At 42.4% G+C, this 17,962-nt stretch overlaps 1 protein-coding gene across 4 annotated transcripts in view; it reads left to right on the top strand.

Moving 5' to 3' along the window:
* Positions 1 to 17,962, top strand: part of GALNTL5 (polypeptide N-acetylgalactosaminyltransferase like 5) — a 127,144-nt gene that overhangs the window by 41,268 nt on the left and 67,914 nt on the right. Inside the window, exons 1-2 of one of the 4 annotated variants that reach the window (XM_060305092.2) lie at positions 6,568 to 6,586; positions 16,479 to 16,779. The exons of the other annotated variants lie outside the window; for them this stretch is intronic. Of the exons in view, the coding sequence (XP_060161075.2) occupies positions 16,482 to 16,779 (298 nt within the window). The 5' untranslated portion in view covers positions 6,568 to 6,586; positions 16,479 to 16,481. Of the gene's footprint in view, positions 1 to 6,567; positions 6,587 to 16,478; positions 16,780 to 17,962 lie in introns of those variants that run through there. 4 annotated transcript variants of the gene reach the window in all.

The raw sequence follows: 17,962 nt of genomic DNA, 5'->3' as shown, positions 1-17,962 counted from the left end.
GGCCATCAATGAAATAAAACAGCAATTGTTTTTAATAGATATGACGAAGAATCTTACGGATTATAAGGAATCGATTTCTGTGAATCCTATGAGTTGAATAGGACCTTTCACTGGTTTTATTACAAAATATTACAAACTTATAAAAAGTGTATAGAGAATAATATAAAAATACCCATGCACCCACACACTAGCTTTATCAAATCTTACCATTTTGCCCCATATTTACTTTAGATCTTTTAAGAAATAAGGTAGATACAGTTGAGGACCCCTCTGTACATCCCTCTCTACATACACACAGAATAAGGTAACCATTATTCTGAATTTGTATTTATTACTCCTGTACATACTTTTATACTTCTCTGCATTATATGTGTATCAATACAATACAAACAACCAACAAGGACCTACTGTATAGCACAGGGGACTATACTCAATATTTTGTAATAACCTACAAGGGAAAAGAGTCTGAAAAAGAATAGATATATATGTATGTATAACTGAATCACTTTGCCGTATACCTGAAACTAACACAACATTGTACATCCACAATTACCTCCATAAAAAAATGAAATTAACCTAAAAAAATACAATACAAATTATTATTTTACTTTTTTTTAGCTTTATGAGGACGTTATGATGCTGGTGGTTTTCTTTGGCAATCTGCTCTTCTCCTGTTACGCTGTTGAAGTTTGTCTTTGTGGCTCCAAGTCAGTCATTCTCTTCTGTATTCTGTCGCTTGTATGAATACCACCATATGTTTACCAATTCTCTTATTCTGAAGTATTCAGATTGTTTGGCGCTTTCCTCACAGCAAACAGTACTGTACCAGAGAGTCTTCTACTTGCCTCCTGCATACGTGTGAACCTCTCTTGGGCGCACTGCTGGCTCGTTGTGTTTGGTTTACTTCAGCTTCTCTGCATGTTGCCAAATCGTTCACAAAAGGATTGTACTACTTTTTCTTTTTACCTTTAAAAAAATTTTTTATTGAAATATAAATATATATATATATTCCTTTCAGATTCTTTTCCATTATAGGCTATTACAAGATATTGAATATAGTTCCCTGTGCTATACAGTAGGTCCTTGTTGGTTATCTATTTTATATATAGCAATGTGTGTATTTTAATCCCAAACTTCTAATTTATGCCTCCCCCTCCTCTTCCCCTTTGGTAACCGTTAAGTTGGTTTTCTATGTCTATGAGTCTGTTTCTGTTTTGTAAATAAGTTCATTTGTATCATTTTTTTAGATTCCACCTGTAAGCGATATCATATGTTTGTCTTTCTCTGTCTGACTTACTTCACTTAGTATGATGATCTGTAGGTCCAACCATGTTACTGCAAATGGCATTTTTTCATTCTTTCTTCTTTATCCACTCATCTGTCGATGGACATTTAGGTTGCTTCCATGTCTTAGCTATTGTAAATAGTGCTGCAGTGAACATTGGGGTGCATGTATCTTTTCAAATTAGAGTTTTTGTGTTTTCTGGATATATGCCCAGGAATGGGACTGCTGGATCATATGGTAGCTCTGTTTTTAGTTTTTTAAGGAACCTCTATACTATTCTCCATAATGGTTGTACCAGTTTACATTCCCACCAACAACGTAGGAGGGTTCGTTTTTCCCGTGCTATAGATTTCAATAATGATGCTCAAGATGCCAGGTAGCCCTCTTCCGCGTTTTGATTCCCAACTGGGATTTTTTTTTTAAATTGAAGTATGGTTGATTCATAATGTTTCAGGTGTACAGCAAAGTGATTCAGTTATATATATATACTGAATATATATATTCTGTTATATATATATATTCAGTTATATATATAATATATATATTATATATATTCAGTTATATATATATACATACACACATATATGTATGTGAAAGTCATCATACATGCAAAAGAGTCTATTTACATTAAGGGATAAATAGGGAAAAACAATAAAATGAACAGGTAGTAAGAAGGGAGTGAGAAAAACAAAAATGAAAGGCATCTAGATCCCTAAGACTTCACTGTTAGAAGATGGTATTGGAAAACTTTATTTTTAAAATCAGGTATTAGTTTTCCTTTCAATTACTAGGAACCAGTGATCATTTTAGGTCATTGCAGAAAGCCATCTCTGTCTCACCCTCCTCCTGGAGCAGCTGACCTGCATGTCAGTGCGAGAAGGTGGTGCCTGTATCTGACTGGAACCAAGAGAATATAAGAGTCGGGTGGAAGAAAAGAGGAAGGAGGAAACGTATTCTACAGCTCTTCTCTGTTCAGCCCCCAAAGGAGCGATGAATTGCTTCTGTGCTCCTGTGGAGCTGTGTGCACCCTGTAGGTTTGACCTAGTCCTTTGGGGCACATGGCTCTGTGTATTTTCTAATAAAACTTCCCCCTTTTATTCTTAAGTGAGAGAGGGAGTAAAGTAATCCAAAAATCACCAGAGCCTGACATATCTCATACTGGACATCTACTTGAATTAAAGGGAAACAAGTGCTATGGTGTTTTCTTGCTTTTGTTTTTACTAAGTCAAAAATATGGATTAGAGTGGTTAATGTTTACTTAAAAAGAAAATGACATCCAAAATAGAGCAGTCAAAGCAAACCCGAAGTGAAAGTTAACAAGTGTTACAGGACGTCGACAGGAAGCAGAAAGTGCGGTGTGGAAATGAAACCACTTTTTAAAAAGCACACGAGGAGCACAGTGGATGAGGGTGATGTTTTCTTAGCAGGAGTCAAAGGATATCAATCACCTTAAGGTACTTTTTCTCCTCAATTTTATTTGTGGTAAAATGCACATAAAAATTTTCCTCTTAGCCGCTTTTAAGTATACAGTTCAGGGGTATAAAATACTATTATCGTGTGGTACCACCATCAGCACGTCCATCTCTATAACTCTTGTCATCTTGTAAAACTCAACAATTCATTTCCCACTCCCCTCCTCCTTCCCCAGCCCCTGGCAAGCATTCTGCTTTCTCTCTCTATGATTTTGACTATGATTTTGACTATGATTTTGACTCTCTCTATGATATTGACAGAATGTCCTTCCTTTTCAAGGCTGAATAATATTCCATTGGATGGACATGTCACATTTTGCTTATCCCCTTATCCATCGATGGGCACTTGGGTTACTTCCATGTTTTAGCTATTGTGAATAATGCTGTTTAAAAGTTTATTATTTGGCACGTGAACCAAGCTACCAACATCAAAAGGCTTCAAATAGACTGTTTCTATTAAATAATCAATATTTTTGAATAATTGACCTAAGGCCCTAGAGTTTATGTAATTCTCATTTTTAGAGCATCTTTGTCAGGCAGATGTTTTGGGCATCCCAGAACCAAAGTTTTATGTTTTTTGAGTAATTGAAGACAAAACTGATCATTTCACCAAGAGGCCAATGATTAACGTCTACCAAAAGCAATTTTGGTATTACTTATCCAGGGGAACTAGCTTCATTTGGCTAGAGTTGATTTACAGGGTTATGTTCATTTCTGCTGTACAGCAGTGTTTTAAATTTATTTTTTCTATTGAAGTAGAGTTGATTTACAGGGTTATGTTAATTCCTGGTGTACAGCAATTTTTAAATTTATTTTTTCCATTGAAGTAGGGTTGATTTACAGGGTTGTGTTAATTTCTGCTCTACAGCGGTTTTTTAATTTATTTTTTCTATTGAAGTGGAGTTGATTCACAGTGTTTTACACCCTGGATTCTTTTTTATTTTTATAAATTTATTTATATTTATTTTTGGCCACGTCGGGTCTTTGTTGCCGCACGCAGGCTTTCTCTAGTTGTGGCGAGCGGGGGCTACTCTTCGTTGCGGTGCACGGGCTGCTCATTGTGGTCGCTTCTCTTCTTGCAGAGCACGGGCTCTAGGCACACGGCCTTCAGTATTTGTGGCACTTGGGCTCAGTAGTTGTGGCTCACGAACTCTAGAGCGCAGGCTCAGTAGTTGTGGCGCACAGGCTTAGTTGCTCCGTGACATGTGGGATCTTCCTGGACCAGGGCTCAAACCCATGTCCCCTGCATCGGCAGGTGGATTCTTAACCACTGTGCCACCAGGGAAGTCCTGCACCTTGGCTTCTTTAGCATCCTTTCCCTGCAGGTGTAGAAGTGGGCGCCCTCCACTTCACATCACACTGCTGTTTCCCAGATTCAGGGCAGGATTCCCAGCTGTGTGCTGGAGTCCAAGATTAATAAGAAATAACCTCTCCACTCCTGGAGCTCACAGGCTGGTAGGAAAGCACCATCGGCAGCTACTACTGGTTTTGCAATAAATGGACAGCAAGCATCCCCGTGATAATAGCTCAACCAAACTTTATGTCAGACCTTTACCCAGTTTCCCTGGAAAGACCGTCCTTCAGTGTTATTACACGGCCCTTCCCTGATTGTTCGCCGGTTCCCCTCTTGTGGATTTTCTTCTAATTACAATGTGCCTAAAAACTCCTCTAGATACTTCACCTACACAGCCACCCTAGGCGGTCAACACTACTCTCCCCGCTTAGAGATCAGACAGCTGAGGCTCAGAGAGGTTATATTGGCATTTTTCAAACTGAACGGAATCTCCCGTTGCAGAGCAACAGGCTCCGGACGCGCAGGCTCAGCGGCCATGGCTCACGGGCCCAGCCACTCCGCGGCATGTGGGATCCTCCCGGACCGGGGCATGAACCCGTGTCCCCTGCATCGGCAGGCGGACTCTCAACCACTGCGCCACCAGGGAAGCCCCGGAATCATGTAATTGTTCACTGGCTCTGCAGATGGCTTCTTAGATGAGGAATTTTTTTTTCCCTCAAATGAAGCCTTAAGTGGAAGCTAATCAGATAAAGGCAGAGATGTTCTGGTTGAAGGAGGAATACTTTCCAGCCTATGACTCACACCCACTCCGAGGACCCAGAAGCACCCAGGAGAAGCCCCGAGGGACCTAGAGGAGGTCAGAATGTAACCGCTAGCTGGGTGGCCATGGGCTAAGCAAAGACTATTATAGCTTAGAAGTTTCATTTTAATTGGATTTGTTAAGTTTGAGATGCTTAGACAGTTGGATAAATATTAGGACTCGGTGGAGAGGTAGGACATGGGGGTATGAATTGGGGTGTCAGTGCACACAAATGGTATTTCCTCTCTAAGGATCACTGAGGTCATCTGGGACAAAGTGCAAATAAATGGTAATAGAGGATCCAGGACTGAACCCCACAGCGCTCCGATTTTAGAGGCTGAGAAAAAGAAGAAACTCCAGCGAAGAAGAACCAAAGGAGAGTATGCTCAGGCAAGCCAAGTTTAGAGACTGTTTGAAAAAGGAGGAAGTGACCAACCCTGCGGTATCTGCTGAGAGGCCAGTAGATGAGGACATAACAGTGACTACTGGATTTGGCCGGTGTTCGTTGGTGACTTGGATGAGAGTGTTCTAACGAAGTGGTAGGGATAGGAGACTGAGCAGGTCGATTTGGAGAGTGTATAGTTAAGAGTATTATTAGATTAGGCAGGGATAACAGAGCACCTTGAAGTCTCAGGGGCTTAACCCAAATGTTCATATGTTGCTTAAATTAGGCCTCCTGTGCATCCGGTATCTTGTAACTATACCTTGTGGTATCTACACCCTCCGTCTTGTAGCTATGCCATCTAGCAGACTTCAAAGGTCGCTCTTCAGGAAAAGAGCTGGTGGGGGGGGACCTCTTACTTACTCTTAAATCCCCTGGACCACAGCCGTCTGGCCAGAACAAGGAGCATGGCCCCTCTAAACTGCTAAGGGCTATAAGTCTTCCTGCTTGCCCAGGAATGAGAGGAGAGCCAGCCTGGAGACCTCATGTAACTTTTACTGCAGGGAGTAATGGATGTGAGGGATGGAGAGAGTGCCCATGAAGACCTCTTCCAAGATTTTCCAAGAGAACAGTGGCTGGAAGGGGACAAAGGGTCAAGGAAGGGTATTTGTAAGTTAAAAAAATAAAATTTATACACTTTTAAAGGTTATTCTTCATTTACAGTTATTACAAAATATTGGCTCTAATACCCATGTTGTACAATACATCCTTGAACCTATCTTATTACACCCAGTAGTTTGTACCTCCCACTCCCCCACCCCTATATTGCCCCTCCCACCCCCCACTGGTTACCACTAGTTTGTTCTCTATATCCGTGAGTCTGCTTCTTTTTGGTTATATTCACTAGTTTGCTGTATTTTTTAGATTCCACATATAAGTGATTTCATATAGTATTTGTCTTTCCCCGTATGACTTGTTTCACTTAGCGTAATGCCCTCCAAGTCCATCCATGTTGCTACAAATGGCAATATTGCATTCTTTTTTATGGCTGAGTAGTATTCCATTGTGTGTGTGTGTGTGTGTGTGTGTGTGTGTACACACCCATATACCACATCTTCTTTATCCGTTCATCTGTCAATGGACACTTAGGTTGCTTCCAAGTCTTGGCAGTTGTAAATGATGCTGCCGTGAACATTGGGGTGCATGTGTCTTTTTGCATTTCCCACCAACAGCACATAAAGGTCCCCTTTTCTCCACATCCTCACCAACATTTGTTATTTGTGTTCTTTTTGGTGACAGTCTAAAAGATTCATTGGAGAGGGAGAAACTGGTGATGCAGGAAGATGAGACAAACGTAAGTCTGAGGTCAGCCCTTGAGAAGGCAAGAGGATGGGATTCTGAGCATAACAGTGGGTTTGCCTCCAGGGAGAGCAGGGACATTTTTCCTTTTCTAACAGAGAAAAGGCAGAGAGTATATATACAAATATTGGTGGTTGGTGGAATAGGTGGTAGGGAAAGAAAATGAGGTGTTGAGTTAGCCAAAAAATTCTTTTGGTTTTTCTGTAACATCTTACGGAAAAACCATGAATTTTTGGCCAACCCAATAGTTCTCATCTGAGTGCTTCTCTGTTCTCTGCCATCACCAGCTGAGAATGAGGGTAGGAGGGAGGGGAGGCTGGAGATTTGAGAAGAAAAGTGAAGGTTGGCTTGCTCATTTCTGCCTACTCCCGGTTTATGTGACACAATTCCTAACAGCCTCCTGTATGGGGCGCCTCTTCTGCCTCATTCCTTATACTCTTGCCCTCACCACTGTGGAGGTGACTGGTTCTGTGATGATGCCCGACTGATTCATGCTGGTGCACGCGGAAGAGCTCATCTTTGGTCCCTTTTGTCCCCCTTGTCCCCTTAGTGCTGTGAATACCCAACTCAGAATCATGGCGGAGCGAACAAACCTTCACCCACTAGAAACAGGAGGTGGTGGAGAAATACGTCCCCTTTTTCTACTCCTATGGACAATCCTGATGTATGGTTTATAGGTGTTTATTTAATATTTTCTCTCATTCTGTGGGTTGCATTTTCACTCTTAATTGTGTCCTTTGGTACATAAGTTTTTAATTTTGAGGTAGTTCGATTTATCTTTCTTTCATTGCCTGTACTTTGGTGTCATATCCAAGAAATTATCACCAAATCCAATGTCATGAAGCTTTTACCCTGTTCTAAGAGTTTCTATAGTTTTATCTCTCTCTCTCTTTTTTTTTTTTTTTTGGCCATACCGTGTGCCATGTGGGATCTTAGTTCCCCGACAGGGATCGAACCCGTGGCCCCCTGCAGTGGAAGCGCAACATCTTGACCACTGGACCGCCAGGGAAGTCCTATAGTTTTATCTCTTAACACTTAGGTCTTTGATCCATTCTGAGTGGAAACAACCCAGATGTTTATCAACTGATGACTGGATAAACAAAATGTGGTATTTTCATACAATGGATTATTATTTGAGCATAAAAAGGAATGGAGTACTGACATGTGCTGCAGTGTGGGCGAACCTTGAAAATACGATGCTCAGTGAAAGAAGCCAGATGCGAGAACCACGTGCTGTGTGATTCTGTTTATATGAAAGGTCCAGGATAACTAAATTCTCAGAGACAGAAAGTAGATAGGTGGTTGATGGAGGATGGAGAGAAGGGGAAATGGGTGTGACTGCCAGGTGTTATGGGGTTTCTTTGAGCTGAGGAAAATGTTCTGAAATTAAATAGTGGTGATGGTCCCACACCTTTGTGAACATACTAAAAAACCTCTGAACTGTTATATTTTAAAAGGGTGAATTCTGTGTTATGTGAATTATATCTTAATAAAAAATAAAAATAAAATAAAATTCTAACTATTGTATGTGCACCTTTCTCAGAAGGAAAGATTTGACTTTATTACAACAAACCAACCATGCAATGCTTGCAAAACTCCTGTGATAAATTTGTCCAAAACTGGGGCCAACTCACTTTTTTTTCCTTCAGGCTGTGAGGCTATAACATGCACACAGTGGAGGGCACAATGTTCAGTGAACAGCCCAGTGACTGCATATGTAGGCTCTGTGAGGCTTTCACTCAGATCAAGAAGATACGGCGTGTCCGGCCCTATAAAAGGCTCACCCTGGGCCTCTCTCAGAAGCAGGCATTCCCGCCCCCTCCCAGAGGTAATCACCACTCTGACCACCATCACTCTGGATTAGTTTTGCCTCTTCTAGAGCCTCATAGAATTAGGGTTATAGGCTGTGTCTGGCTTCTATCAGTGTCACGTCTGGGCGTTCATCCTGTTGTGTGGCTCTGTGGCTCAGTCATTTCAGTGCTGCTTTGCGTTCTGTTACCTGTAGAAGCACAATTTATCCATTCTCCTGTTGATGGCATTAGGGTTGTTTCCAGTTGGGGGCTACTATGAATAAAAACTTACCTTTTAATATTATTATAAAAGTACAAAAAAGCACCTTCCCTTAGAGCCTGTCTAAAGGAGATTGGAAGTCATGCTTGGAGGTTTATAACTGGCTGTCGTATCTGCCCCAGGAGAGGTGTCAAAACCGCAGCCCACTCCCTTCCTCTCATATACCAGCAGATGGCTGGTCCCAGGCAAAACACTGAGTCAGCCCCTTTCATGGGGGGAGGGTCGGATCTGCTCAGACACGTTAAGAAAGAAGAAATTTTGCTAGCCTTTGGCTGAATTCAGGTACTAATATCTAAAGTTGAGTAATACAGGGTAAGAAATAAAAAGGCAGCCAGTAACTCTTTGGCTTATCTCTGTCTCTTGAGGTATTCTGAAAACTTCTTTGTTTTCTTAAGTTTATTTCAGAAGAGGCAAAAACAAGGCTTGCCCTAGAGAAGGCTAGGATTTTGACTTGCCCAATGCTAGGTTTTTCCTATTTCCTCAGCTGAGGAGAGAGAATTCTAAGACTTTCTGGAAAGACCCTTTGAACTTTGGAATTCCTGGATCCTGCCCGCTGATTGGAGCTCCCGGGCAGGGGCCTCTGGGGCTGGTGAGGAGCTGTGTGATGTCACAGGGCTTTGTGAGTTAGCCTGGGGCCGCCTGTGTTTTGAGCCCTGCCATGCGGGGCAGGGTACCCAGCACAGTCAAGTTATTTGCTCAGAACGCATTCAGGAAAAAATTCCATCTTCCAGATCATTCAGTGTAGACTCCTGCCTAATTCCGCCTATGACTCAGCTTGGAGAATACAACTAGAGAGCAGCCAGTGGTTTTCTCAGTGGTATGTGGCTGGACTCAGTCTGCTGAAAAGTGGGAACAAAGATGGGAGGGCTGTCCTTCCACCTAGAATCAGTGGGAGCAGTGCATCAAATCACGGAATCTTGAATGGGATGCTGGCTCTGGGGATTAGGATTAAGAAGATCAGATTTTTCGGGCTGGGTTATGCCACCTTAGAGGCTTACTGGGCATCGTAATAACTTTAGTTCTTGAAAATCAGGGCCAATTCTCAGTGTATACCACAAACATACACCCTTTGTACTTCTTAGGATTTATACAAAGAGAACGTATTACTTATTCAAAAAGCGAAATAGAAAAAAAAACTCTTGGTAGTATCAGAAAGTCAGAGATCTTGTATGGAGATCGGTATTAAGATTGTTCTTGGAAAGCAAGGGATTACAAATACGGATTATTTGCAGAAAAATTAGTTGTGACATTATCTAAAGCATGGTCATGTTTTCCTGGCTCTAAAAACGAACACTTTAAAACTCAGTGACTGTAAATCCAGATTTATTTTAGGGCTTTGGTTTCTCGGTGTGCGTGTGCACATGTGTTAGTGACTACCGGCAGCGTTCTTTTTTGCTTTACTGGATTCTTTTCATTAACTCTCAGGTTTTTTTTTTTTTTTGAATGCATTTAAAATTTTGTTTGCTATACATACAAATCATCACTGAAATATTTTTTAACAACTTAATTCTGTATTTTTCTAGCATATGAGTTTTAGTGAAGGAAATAATTGAACATGGTTTCCTTCTGAGAATACAGAGTCGAAGAGCCAATCGCAGAGCTGCGGGATCTATCTCTGGGTAGGAGAGGTTTTCTGCGTTTTGTGGGAGTGTGGGGAGGGTGTTGGGGGCGGGAGGGGGAGAGATGAGGTGCATATTCCAGAGAACTAATAGGAGCTCTGCTTTAAGAAAATGCAAAATAAGACAACTGATATTAGTAAAATAAGAAATTTGGGGGGGAGGGATATTTTTATAAGTGTTCATATCTAAAGAAAATTTTCCCCCAATTTTCTTTTTTTTTTAATTTGTAAGAAAATTTTTATTTTATAATGGAGTAGAGTTGATTTACGGTGTTGTATTAGTTTCAGGTGTGCAGCAAAGTGATTCAGTTAGACATATGCATGTATCTATTCTTTCCCAAATTTTCTTAGTATGGTAGAATCTTTCTAGAGTATGGATTTATTTTATTTTTCAGTAATAATTCTATCATACGAATTCATGTGTATGTTTTGTATAGTAAACTTGGTGGCCTCCCCTCACCTATTTTCTTCTTTCACTAGTTTCTAATTGCTTTTGGGTTTTGGAGAAAATCAAAACAGATGTCTCTCAAAATTTAGACACTAATAGGAAGATGTGGTGGTAATATGTTAAAACAGCTTCATTCTCTTTTCAGTTCTTTTACTCCATCCATTTCCCCTAGTTAGAACTTATCTTCTTCTCTTACACATTCGATACATTTTCTTTGCATAATTAAATATTTCGTTTTTAGAGTGTTATTCATTCAGTCAATGAGCCTTTATTGTGCAACCAGGATCTTTGTCAGGACGTTAGATCCTGTGTCCTAGGGGAACGCTCCCATACTGATAAACTCTCCCGAATCCAGCTTTATGTCCCCTCCCTTTACCGAGCATCCTCAGGACTCAGCCCAGGCACAGGCCCCTGACTCCAGTGGGTGGTGACGCCTGGGCCCTGCAGTTCTGGGAGAACAGAGGGGGCCTCACACATTCCCGGCCAAGCTATGTTATGACTTTGTCCTCGTTACTAACCTGGTGGCCAGGAGCGGACTTGAGAGGTGACCCTGAGGGAGGGCAGGTGTTGCCTTTTGAAACGGAGGCCGCTGTGTTATTTTCAAGGAGAGGAGGAGAGCTAGCCTTTCGTGGAGAGGAGGGGCCATTGCTGTGGGTCCAGAGTGTCCGGTGGGTCTGGGGTTTCCGGCGTGTCTCCACCCATACACTCCCATCCCGAGGCTCGGTCTCCCTCCTTTCCTGGGTTGACACTAGCCAAGGTGAGAATCAACCTTCCCTTCCCTGCAGCTCAGCTGCCCTCATCAAGCCCTGCTTTCTTGCCCTTTGGTTGTAGGGATGAGTCTTTTTATACCCTGCTAAGGAGGCCCTCGGACTCAGATATTTTGCCTTAAATGGGGGACGAATAACCCTCAGCTTTCCATCACTTTTCTCAGTTGCGTCCACAGCCTCAACTACAACCATGCTGATTCCATGGTACTTGTGGTGACCAGTCCCTGCCCTCATCTCTCAAATGTGCCAACCAGAACACTCCTTTCCGCCAGGATTCCACCCCAGGTCACCACAGCAAAGTTTTAGTGAGGAAACTGCTTCATTAAGGGGCTATCAGAATGCTGCCTTTCCACCAGCAGTGGGTCCTCAGGGAAGTCAGCTAAGGGTGACCCAGCCCCTAAACCCCATTTTAGACCGTTTCCCAGGACCACTCCTACTACCAACTCTTGTAGTTCGAGTTCCCCAGAAAACGGACTCTGAGATTTGCATGGAAGCACTTTATTGACGTGGGTTTGGCTTTCCAAAGTGAGGGAAATGGGTCAAGCAGAGGAAGAGGTTGGAGTGTGATGTGGTTGAGGGGCCCCTGCCAGTCCCGTGGGCAACTCTGGGCCGGAGGGGCCTTCAGAGTCATCCCAAAGTGAGACAAGAGGCTTCCACCCATCGACCAGTCTTTAAGCGTGAGTTCCCTCAGGGAGGGGGAACCTTGGGCAAAGCAGCTTACCTCAGCCAGAGGTCATTCTGGGGCATGGACTTGGCTGTGAGCCTTTGGCAGTAGGGGGGAACAGGTGCCCACCACTGCCTAAGGCATTGTGCCCAGGTGTGTTCAGGTCTCTTTCTGGTGGTTTGAGGCCGTGGAGCCGTTATGGCCACTGGGTTCTGTTGAGCAGTATGGGTTTCCTACATGAACAAGAGCAGTAAGAACCACAGTGGATGTGCAAGCTTGTTCCTAGGGAAGGGCCAAGGTCAAAACTGTAGAAGCCAGATTCTTCCCTCGAGTCCGAGAAAGGGTAAAAGTGCGAGATGATGCTAAATGTTCCAGTGCCAGGAAGTCACTTGGGAAGAATTGGAGCATGAGAAGGAAAACCCATGCCAGAGGGACCTGGACCCAGGAGGGACCTGGAGAGCATGAGACTCGTTTCACTGATTACTTTTCCCAGGAGTCAGGACATCAGGGGACTTAAAGGGACAGGGATGGGAGCATCTATGTTCGCGTGTTTGCCAGTATTGATGCTGTTTGATTTATTTTCACATCTTGTTTTCATTTTCAATCTTTTTTTAAAATCTTTGCTTCAAAAACGTTTATCAAAGTAATACATACGTATAAAAAATAAAATAAAAACAAAATCTTAAAAGAAAGTCAGCAGGCCCTTCCCAATTCCCACACTGACCCCAACCCCAGTTCAACTCCCTAAAAACAAGAGACTCTTTAATCTGTTTCTTATGACGGTTACCTTCACATTTTAAATAATATTCTCAGACTTCTCTTTCTTGGTTTATCTATATTATACACCGACTTCATTTTTCTTACATGGCTTCTATGTTTTTTAGCTTATTTTCCAATAAATCTATGTGACTTTTTTTTTTTTTGGTTAATACAGTTATCAGTGGTTACATCTTCATCACTCTATCAATATCGTTCCTTAGTTTTTACCATCATAGAGATCATCTACCTGCACTTCCCCACCCCCAAATAATTCATCAAATCTGATATCCTTTGGACCCATCTCCTTTGTGGGGTAGGGGTGCAGCGCCCGGAGCTCAACACCAGCTTCTGTTCCAATCTCTGCTGGTTGCACCCTAAGCCCACTTCACACCTGCCCTCCGAGACTGCTCTGCGTCTCTCCTGGGTTGAATCCACTACCCTGGGTCCTTGTGCTCTTTGTTTATTCTTTGTCTTGTTGGCACTTACAATCCACACATAGTTTCCCAAAAAGGAAGGCAAGGAGTGTAATTTGTTTTTGAAAACATCTTTATTCTACTCTCAAGCTTTATTAAATTTTGACTAGATATAGAAATCTAGCTGGAATATCATTTAACAGAATTTTGAAGCCATTTCTCTGCAGTTTTTCAGAACCCAACAGTGCTGTTGAGAAATTTGATCTCATTCTGCTTCTCCTTCTCGTATATGTCACCTGTTTCTCCTGCCTCTGGAAGTTTTTAGGATCTTTTTGCATCGACCGCATTGGCCATCCTATGGGCCCTTTTAGTTCTGGGGGAAATGTTTGTATTATTTATTTGATGCTTTTCTCCTCTTTTCTCTGATCACCTTTTGGAACCCTTTGCACTAGTTGGATGTTATATCGATACTTCGTAGAATGAAATATCACATCTCTCATTTTTTTCCCCTCTTTCTCATTTATTTGTGCTTCCAGAGTATTCCTTTCATGCTATTTAACAACCTTCTGATGATTTTTAATTTTAGCGATCATGCCTTAAGTTTCAGCAGCCTCTTTTTGTTCTCTAAGTGTTCCTTTTTCAAGCCTGCTTCTCTGGTTTCATAAATGTAATGTCTTCTTAGCTGTCTCTGAACAATCAAAATCAGTGTTTTGATGTTTCGAAAGCTCTCATTTGCTGTTCCCCTTTTCTGGTTCAATTTGTATTTTCTTTCTTTCTGAAGGCTTCCCTCAAGCACCTCAGCCAGTCCTTGGCGTCTGTACTAGTTTACTAGGGCAACCGCAACGAAGTCCCTTAGACTGGGTGGCTTGAACGATAGACGTTTATTTTCTCACAATTCTGGAACCCAGAAGTACGAGGTCAAGGTGTCAGCAGGGTTGGTGTCTTCTGAAGCCTCTCTCCTTGGCTTGCAGACGGCCAGCTTCTCACTGTGTCCTCAAATGACCTTTCCTCTGTGCCTGCACCCTTGGTGTTTCTTCCCCTTCTTATAAGGACACCAGTCCTATTGGATCAGGGCCCACCCTAATGACTTCATTTAAACTTCATTACTAAAGACCCCATCTCCAAATACCGTCACGTTGGGAGTTAGGACTTCAACACATGAATTTAGGGAGACACAATTCAGTCCATAACAGCATTCCATTCCAGCGGAAAAGTGAGACTGTAACACGCTGTCGGGAACCTCTGGGTGTTGGGCTCACCCCCTCCCACAGGTGTCCTGTCTTCACAGTGACACGTGGGGGGTCGGCTGCTTTCTTGGGCACCCCTTACGCTTCACTGTGAGGGGGGCTTTTCTCTGGGGCCTGTCTTCTCATCACAGAATAATTCTCCCCTCTCCTACCTCAGGTTGAGCAGCCTGGCTGCTGGGATCCTGTGCGTGAAGCGGGAAAGAGAGCCAGGTGACTCCCCTGACCTCAGCCTCAAGCTTCCTTCTGTGGAGGCTGAGCCTCTGCAGTCCCATTTCTCCAGAGAAGAAATTGCCAGACTCTTGTCTGACTTTTCTGTGCAGGGAGGGGTGTCCAGAGCCGACTGTTCTGCATGGAAGCATGTGACCTTTTCCAAAGCCTCCCCTCCTGCCCCCGGACAAGCCTGGGCCTCCAAACCCTGAGCTGCCCTGGGGTCTGCTAGACGCGAATCTGTCTCAGAGTCCTCGCTCCGCCCACCCGTGACTCCCTCCGTCCTTGCAAGTCATGGTCACACGGCCAATAGTGTGTCTTCCAAACCTGTACTGACATCACCGTGCATTTTTCTCTCTACCACTCTTTTCCCAGGAGAGCTTTCAGCTTCATTTTTGTTCACAGTTGAGTCAGGAGGGAGAGGACACAGACACACATATTCAATCTATCAACTTTAAAGGAAGCCTCTCAAGACTTTCTTTTTGGATAAATTATGAAATATTTCAAACATAGGAGAACTACAGAGAGGAATGTCAGGAACACTCTGTGTGCACATCATCAAGCTTTATCAAACCTCCTCATTTTGCCATATTTGCTTCAGAACTTTTAAAAAGTAAGCATTAAGGGGAATTCCCTGGCGGTCCAGTGGTTACTACTCCTCACTTTCACTGCCGAGGGCCCAGGTTCAATCCCTGGTCGGGGAACTAAGATCCCACAACCCACGACCAAAATAAAAAGCATTAAGGACACAGTCCGAGCTCTTTATCCTCCTCCTGACGCCCTCCCACACAGAGGTTATCACTATCCTGTATTTTTCCTATATTTGTGTAGACCGTGCACACGCATGGTATTTTCCCCTAACATTTGCTACCCTCAAGCGTACGCATAAACAATTGCACTGCTTTTCGTGTTTTCCAAATTTATATAGGTAACATCATACCCTACTTGTCTTTTGTGCAACATTATGTTTTTTAGATTTTACGCTATTAATCCGTGTCGCTCCAGTAGGTTCATTTCCAATGCTGAATGAACAGCCTCAGTTTATCAGTTCTTCTGTTGAGGGAAACTAGAGTTGTATCTACTTTCTACCACAAACATGACTCCAGTAAATGTTCTTGTACATGTCTCCTGGCGAGAGTCTCTTTGGGGTGTATTTCTAGGGAGGGAACTACTTCCACATTCCCTATGTATAGATGCAACCTGCAGAGATTGCAGAGTGGCTGTACCATTTCACAGTCCCATCAGGGGGGTCCGCACTTCTCACTGCCCACTTTCTTTCCACCATGGGATAGTGCATGTTTTTACATTTCTAACAGTCTGATTAGTGTCAAATCAGCTTTTTAAAACAGAGACCTGTGCCATCACTCCTAGATGCGTCGAGAAGGTGGAAGGGATGAGAAACCCTTCTTTCACATTGTTTGCTTTAGTTTGATCTCAGGAGTCTGGGTCAATGACTTTAAATGATAGTGTATGTTTTATAAGCACGTTATACATTTTCATGTTAAGAAATCTGACGAATATCAGTTTTAAGAGTTTTTTTAAAGGATACACTTTCTCGTATCAAAGTATATGATAAGCGCTGATATCAAAATAATCCTGTTTTTAAAGCACTGTAAATTGAATTTAAGCCAAGTCGATGATCTCTAAACCATCAAAATAGCTAATACAGCTTCTCTTAAATCCTTCTGGTTTAGGAAATGTTAAAATGGACCTTCAAAAATGCTAGGTTTACAATGAGGAATGTTATAATTCAATGTTTACTCTATGGATCCTTGACACTTGGGATCTGGACAGCCATCTTTAGTATTTATTTTCACCGTAATCCTGTGAAGAATGAGGAGAAGAAGATCCAGGAGAAAGGAAAGCCATTAATTTGGTCCCTTGGGAAGAAATTGCAAACTACACATGGCTCAGTGCAAATACCAAGACCTTATGTAAGAGTCAAAAGGCCTAATGAAGATGAAACTACAGAACAGAAGTCATTTTTAAAATTAGGTAAGTATTTTGATTTCCTCTGTTATCCATTTTAAGGGGAAAATATACCATAAATTTAATAACTGGGAAGAGTGAGAGAATGTCCTTTTTTAGAGCAATTCAATTTTAAATTATGAAATATTTCTCAGATATATTCATATATATTCATACACACACACACACACATACACACAGAGAAAATAATAAAACAGGCTTGTATGTATTTACCACCTAAATTTAACAATTTTTATGTAGTTTGCTGTATCTGTTTCAGATAGCTTTCTGTGTTTCAAAGAAATAAATTTTAATAGGTACAGTAAAAACTTCACCCCAATTCTTCCTCCTCCTTAGAGATCTTCCTCATTTCTTTTATGTATTTTCTTTAAGAAAAATACAGTATGTCTTTTTAAACATAAATTTATTTATTTATTTAGGCTGCGTTGGGTCTTTGTTGCTTGTTGCTGTGCACGGGCTTTCTCTAGTTGTGGCGAGTGGGGGCTACTCTTCATTGTGGTGCGCAGGCTTCTCATTGCGGTGGCTTCTCTTGTTGCAGAGCACGAGCTCTAGGCACGCGGGCTTCAGTAGTTGTGCCACGTGGGCTCAGTAGTTGTGCCACGTGGGCTCAGTAGTTGTGCCACGTGGGCTGCAGTAGTTGTGGCTCACAGGCTCTAGAGTTCAGGCTCAGTAGTTGTGGCACACGGGCTTAGTTGCTCCGCGGCATGTGGGATCTTCCCGGACCAGGGCTTGAACCCGTGTCCCCTGCATTGGCAGGTGGATTCTTCACCACTGCGCCACCAGGGAAGACCCATAGTATGTATTTTTAATATATTTGTAGCTATTCTGGAATGAATTGCAATGCCACTATGGGTATTAACATGTAAGTCTTTGTATAAGCATATTTTGTTTCTCTCAGGTAAATACCTAGGTATGGGATGGATGGGTCATATGGTAGCTGTATGCTTAACTGTAAAGAAAATGACAAACCGGTTTCCAAAGGAAGGGTGCCATTTTATATTTCCTTCAGCAGTGGATGAGAATTGCATTTTCTCCAGGTTTGGCCAACACTTGACATGGTCAGATTTTTAGATTTTAACCATTCTAATGGGTGAGTAATGGTATCATTGTGGCCTTAATGTGCATTTCCCCACAACTAAGGATTTTGAACACCTTTTCATGTGCTTAATGGCCCCACGTACATCTCCTT

The sequence above is a fragment of the Globicephala melas genome, chromosome 9 (genome assembly GCF_963455315.2).
Source record: "Globicephala melas chromosome 9, mGloMel1.2, whole genome shotgun sequence".
Taxonomy (NCBI): Eukaryota; Metazoa; Chordata; class Mammalia; order Artiodactyla; family Delphinidae; genus Globicephala; species Globicephala melas.
This window is presented reverse-complemented; position numbering and strand designations above follow the sequence as displayed.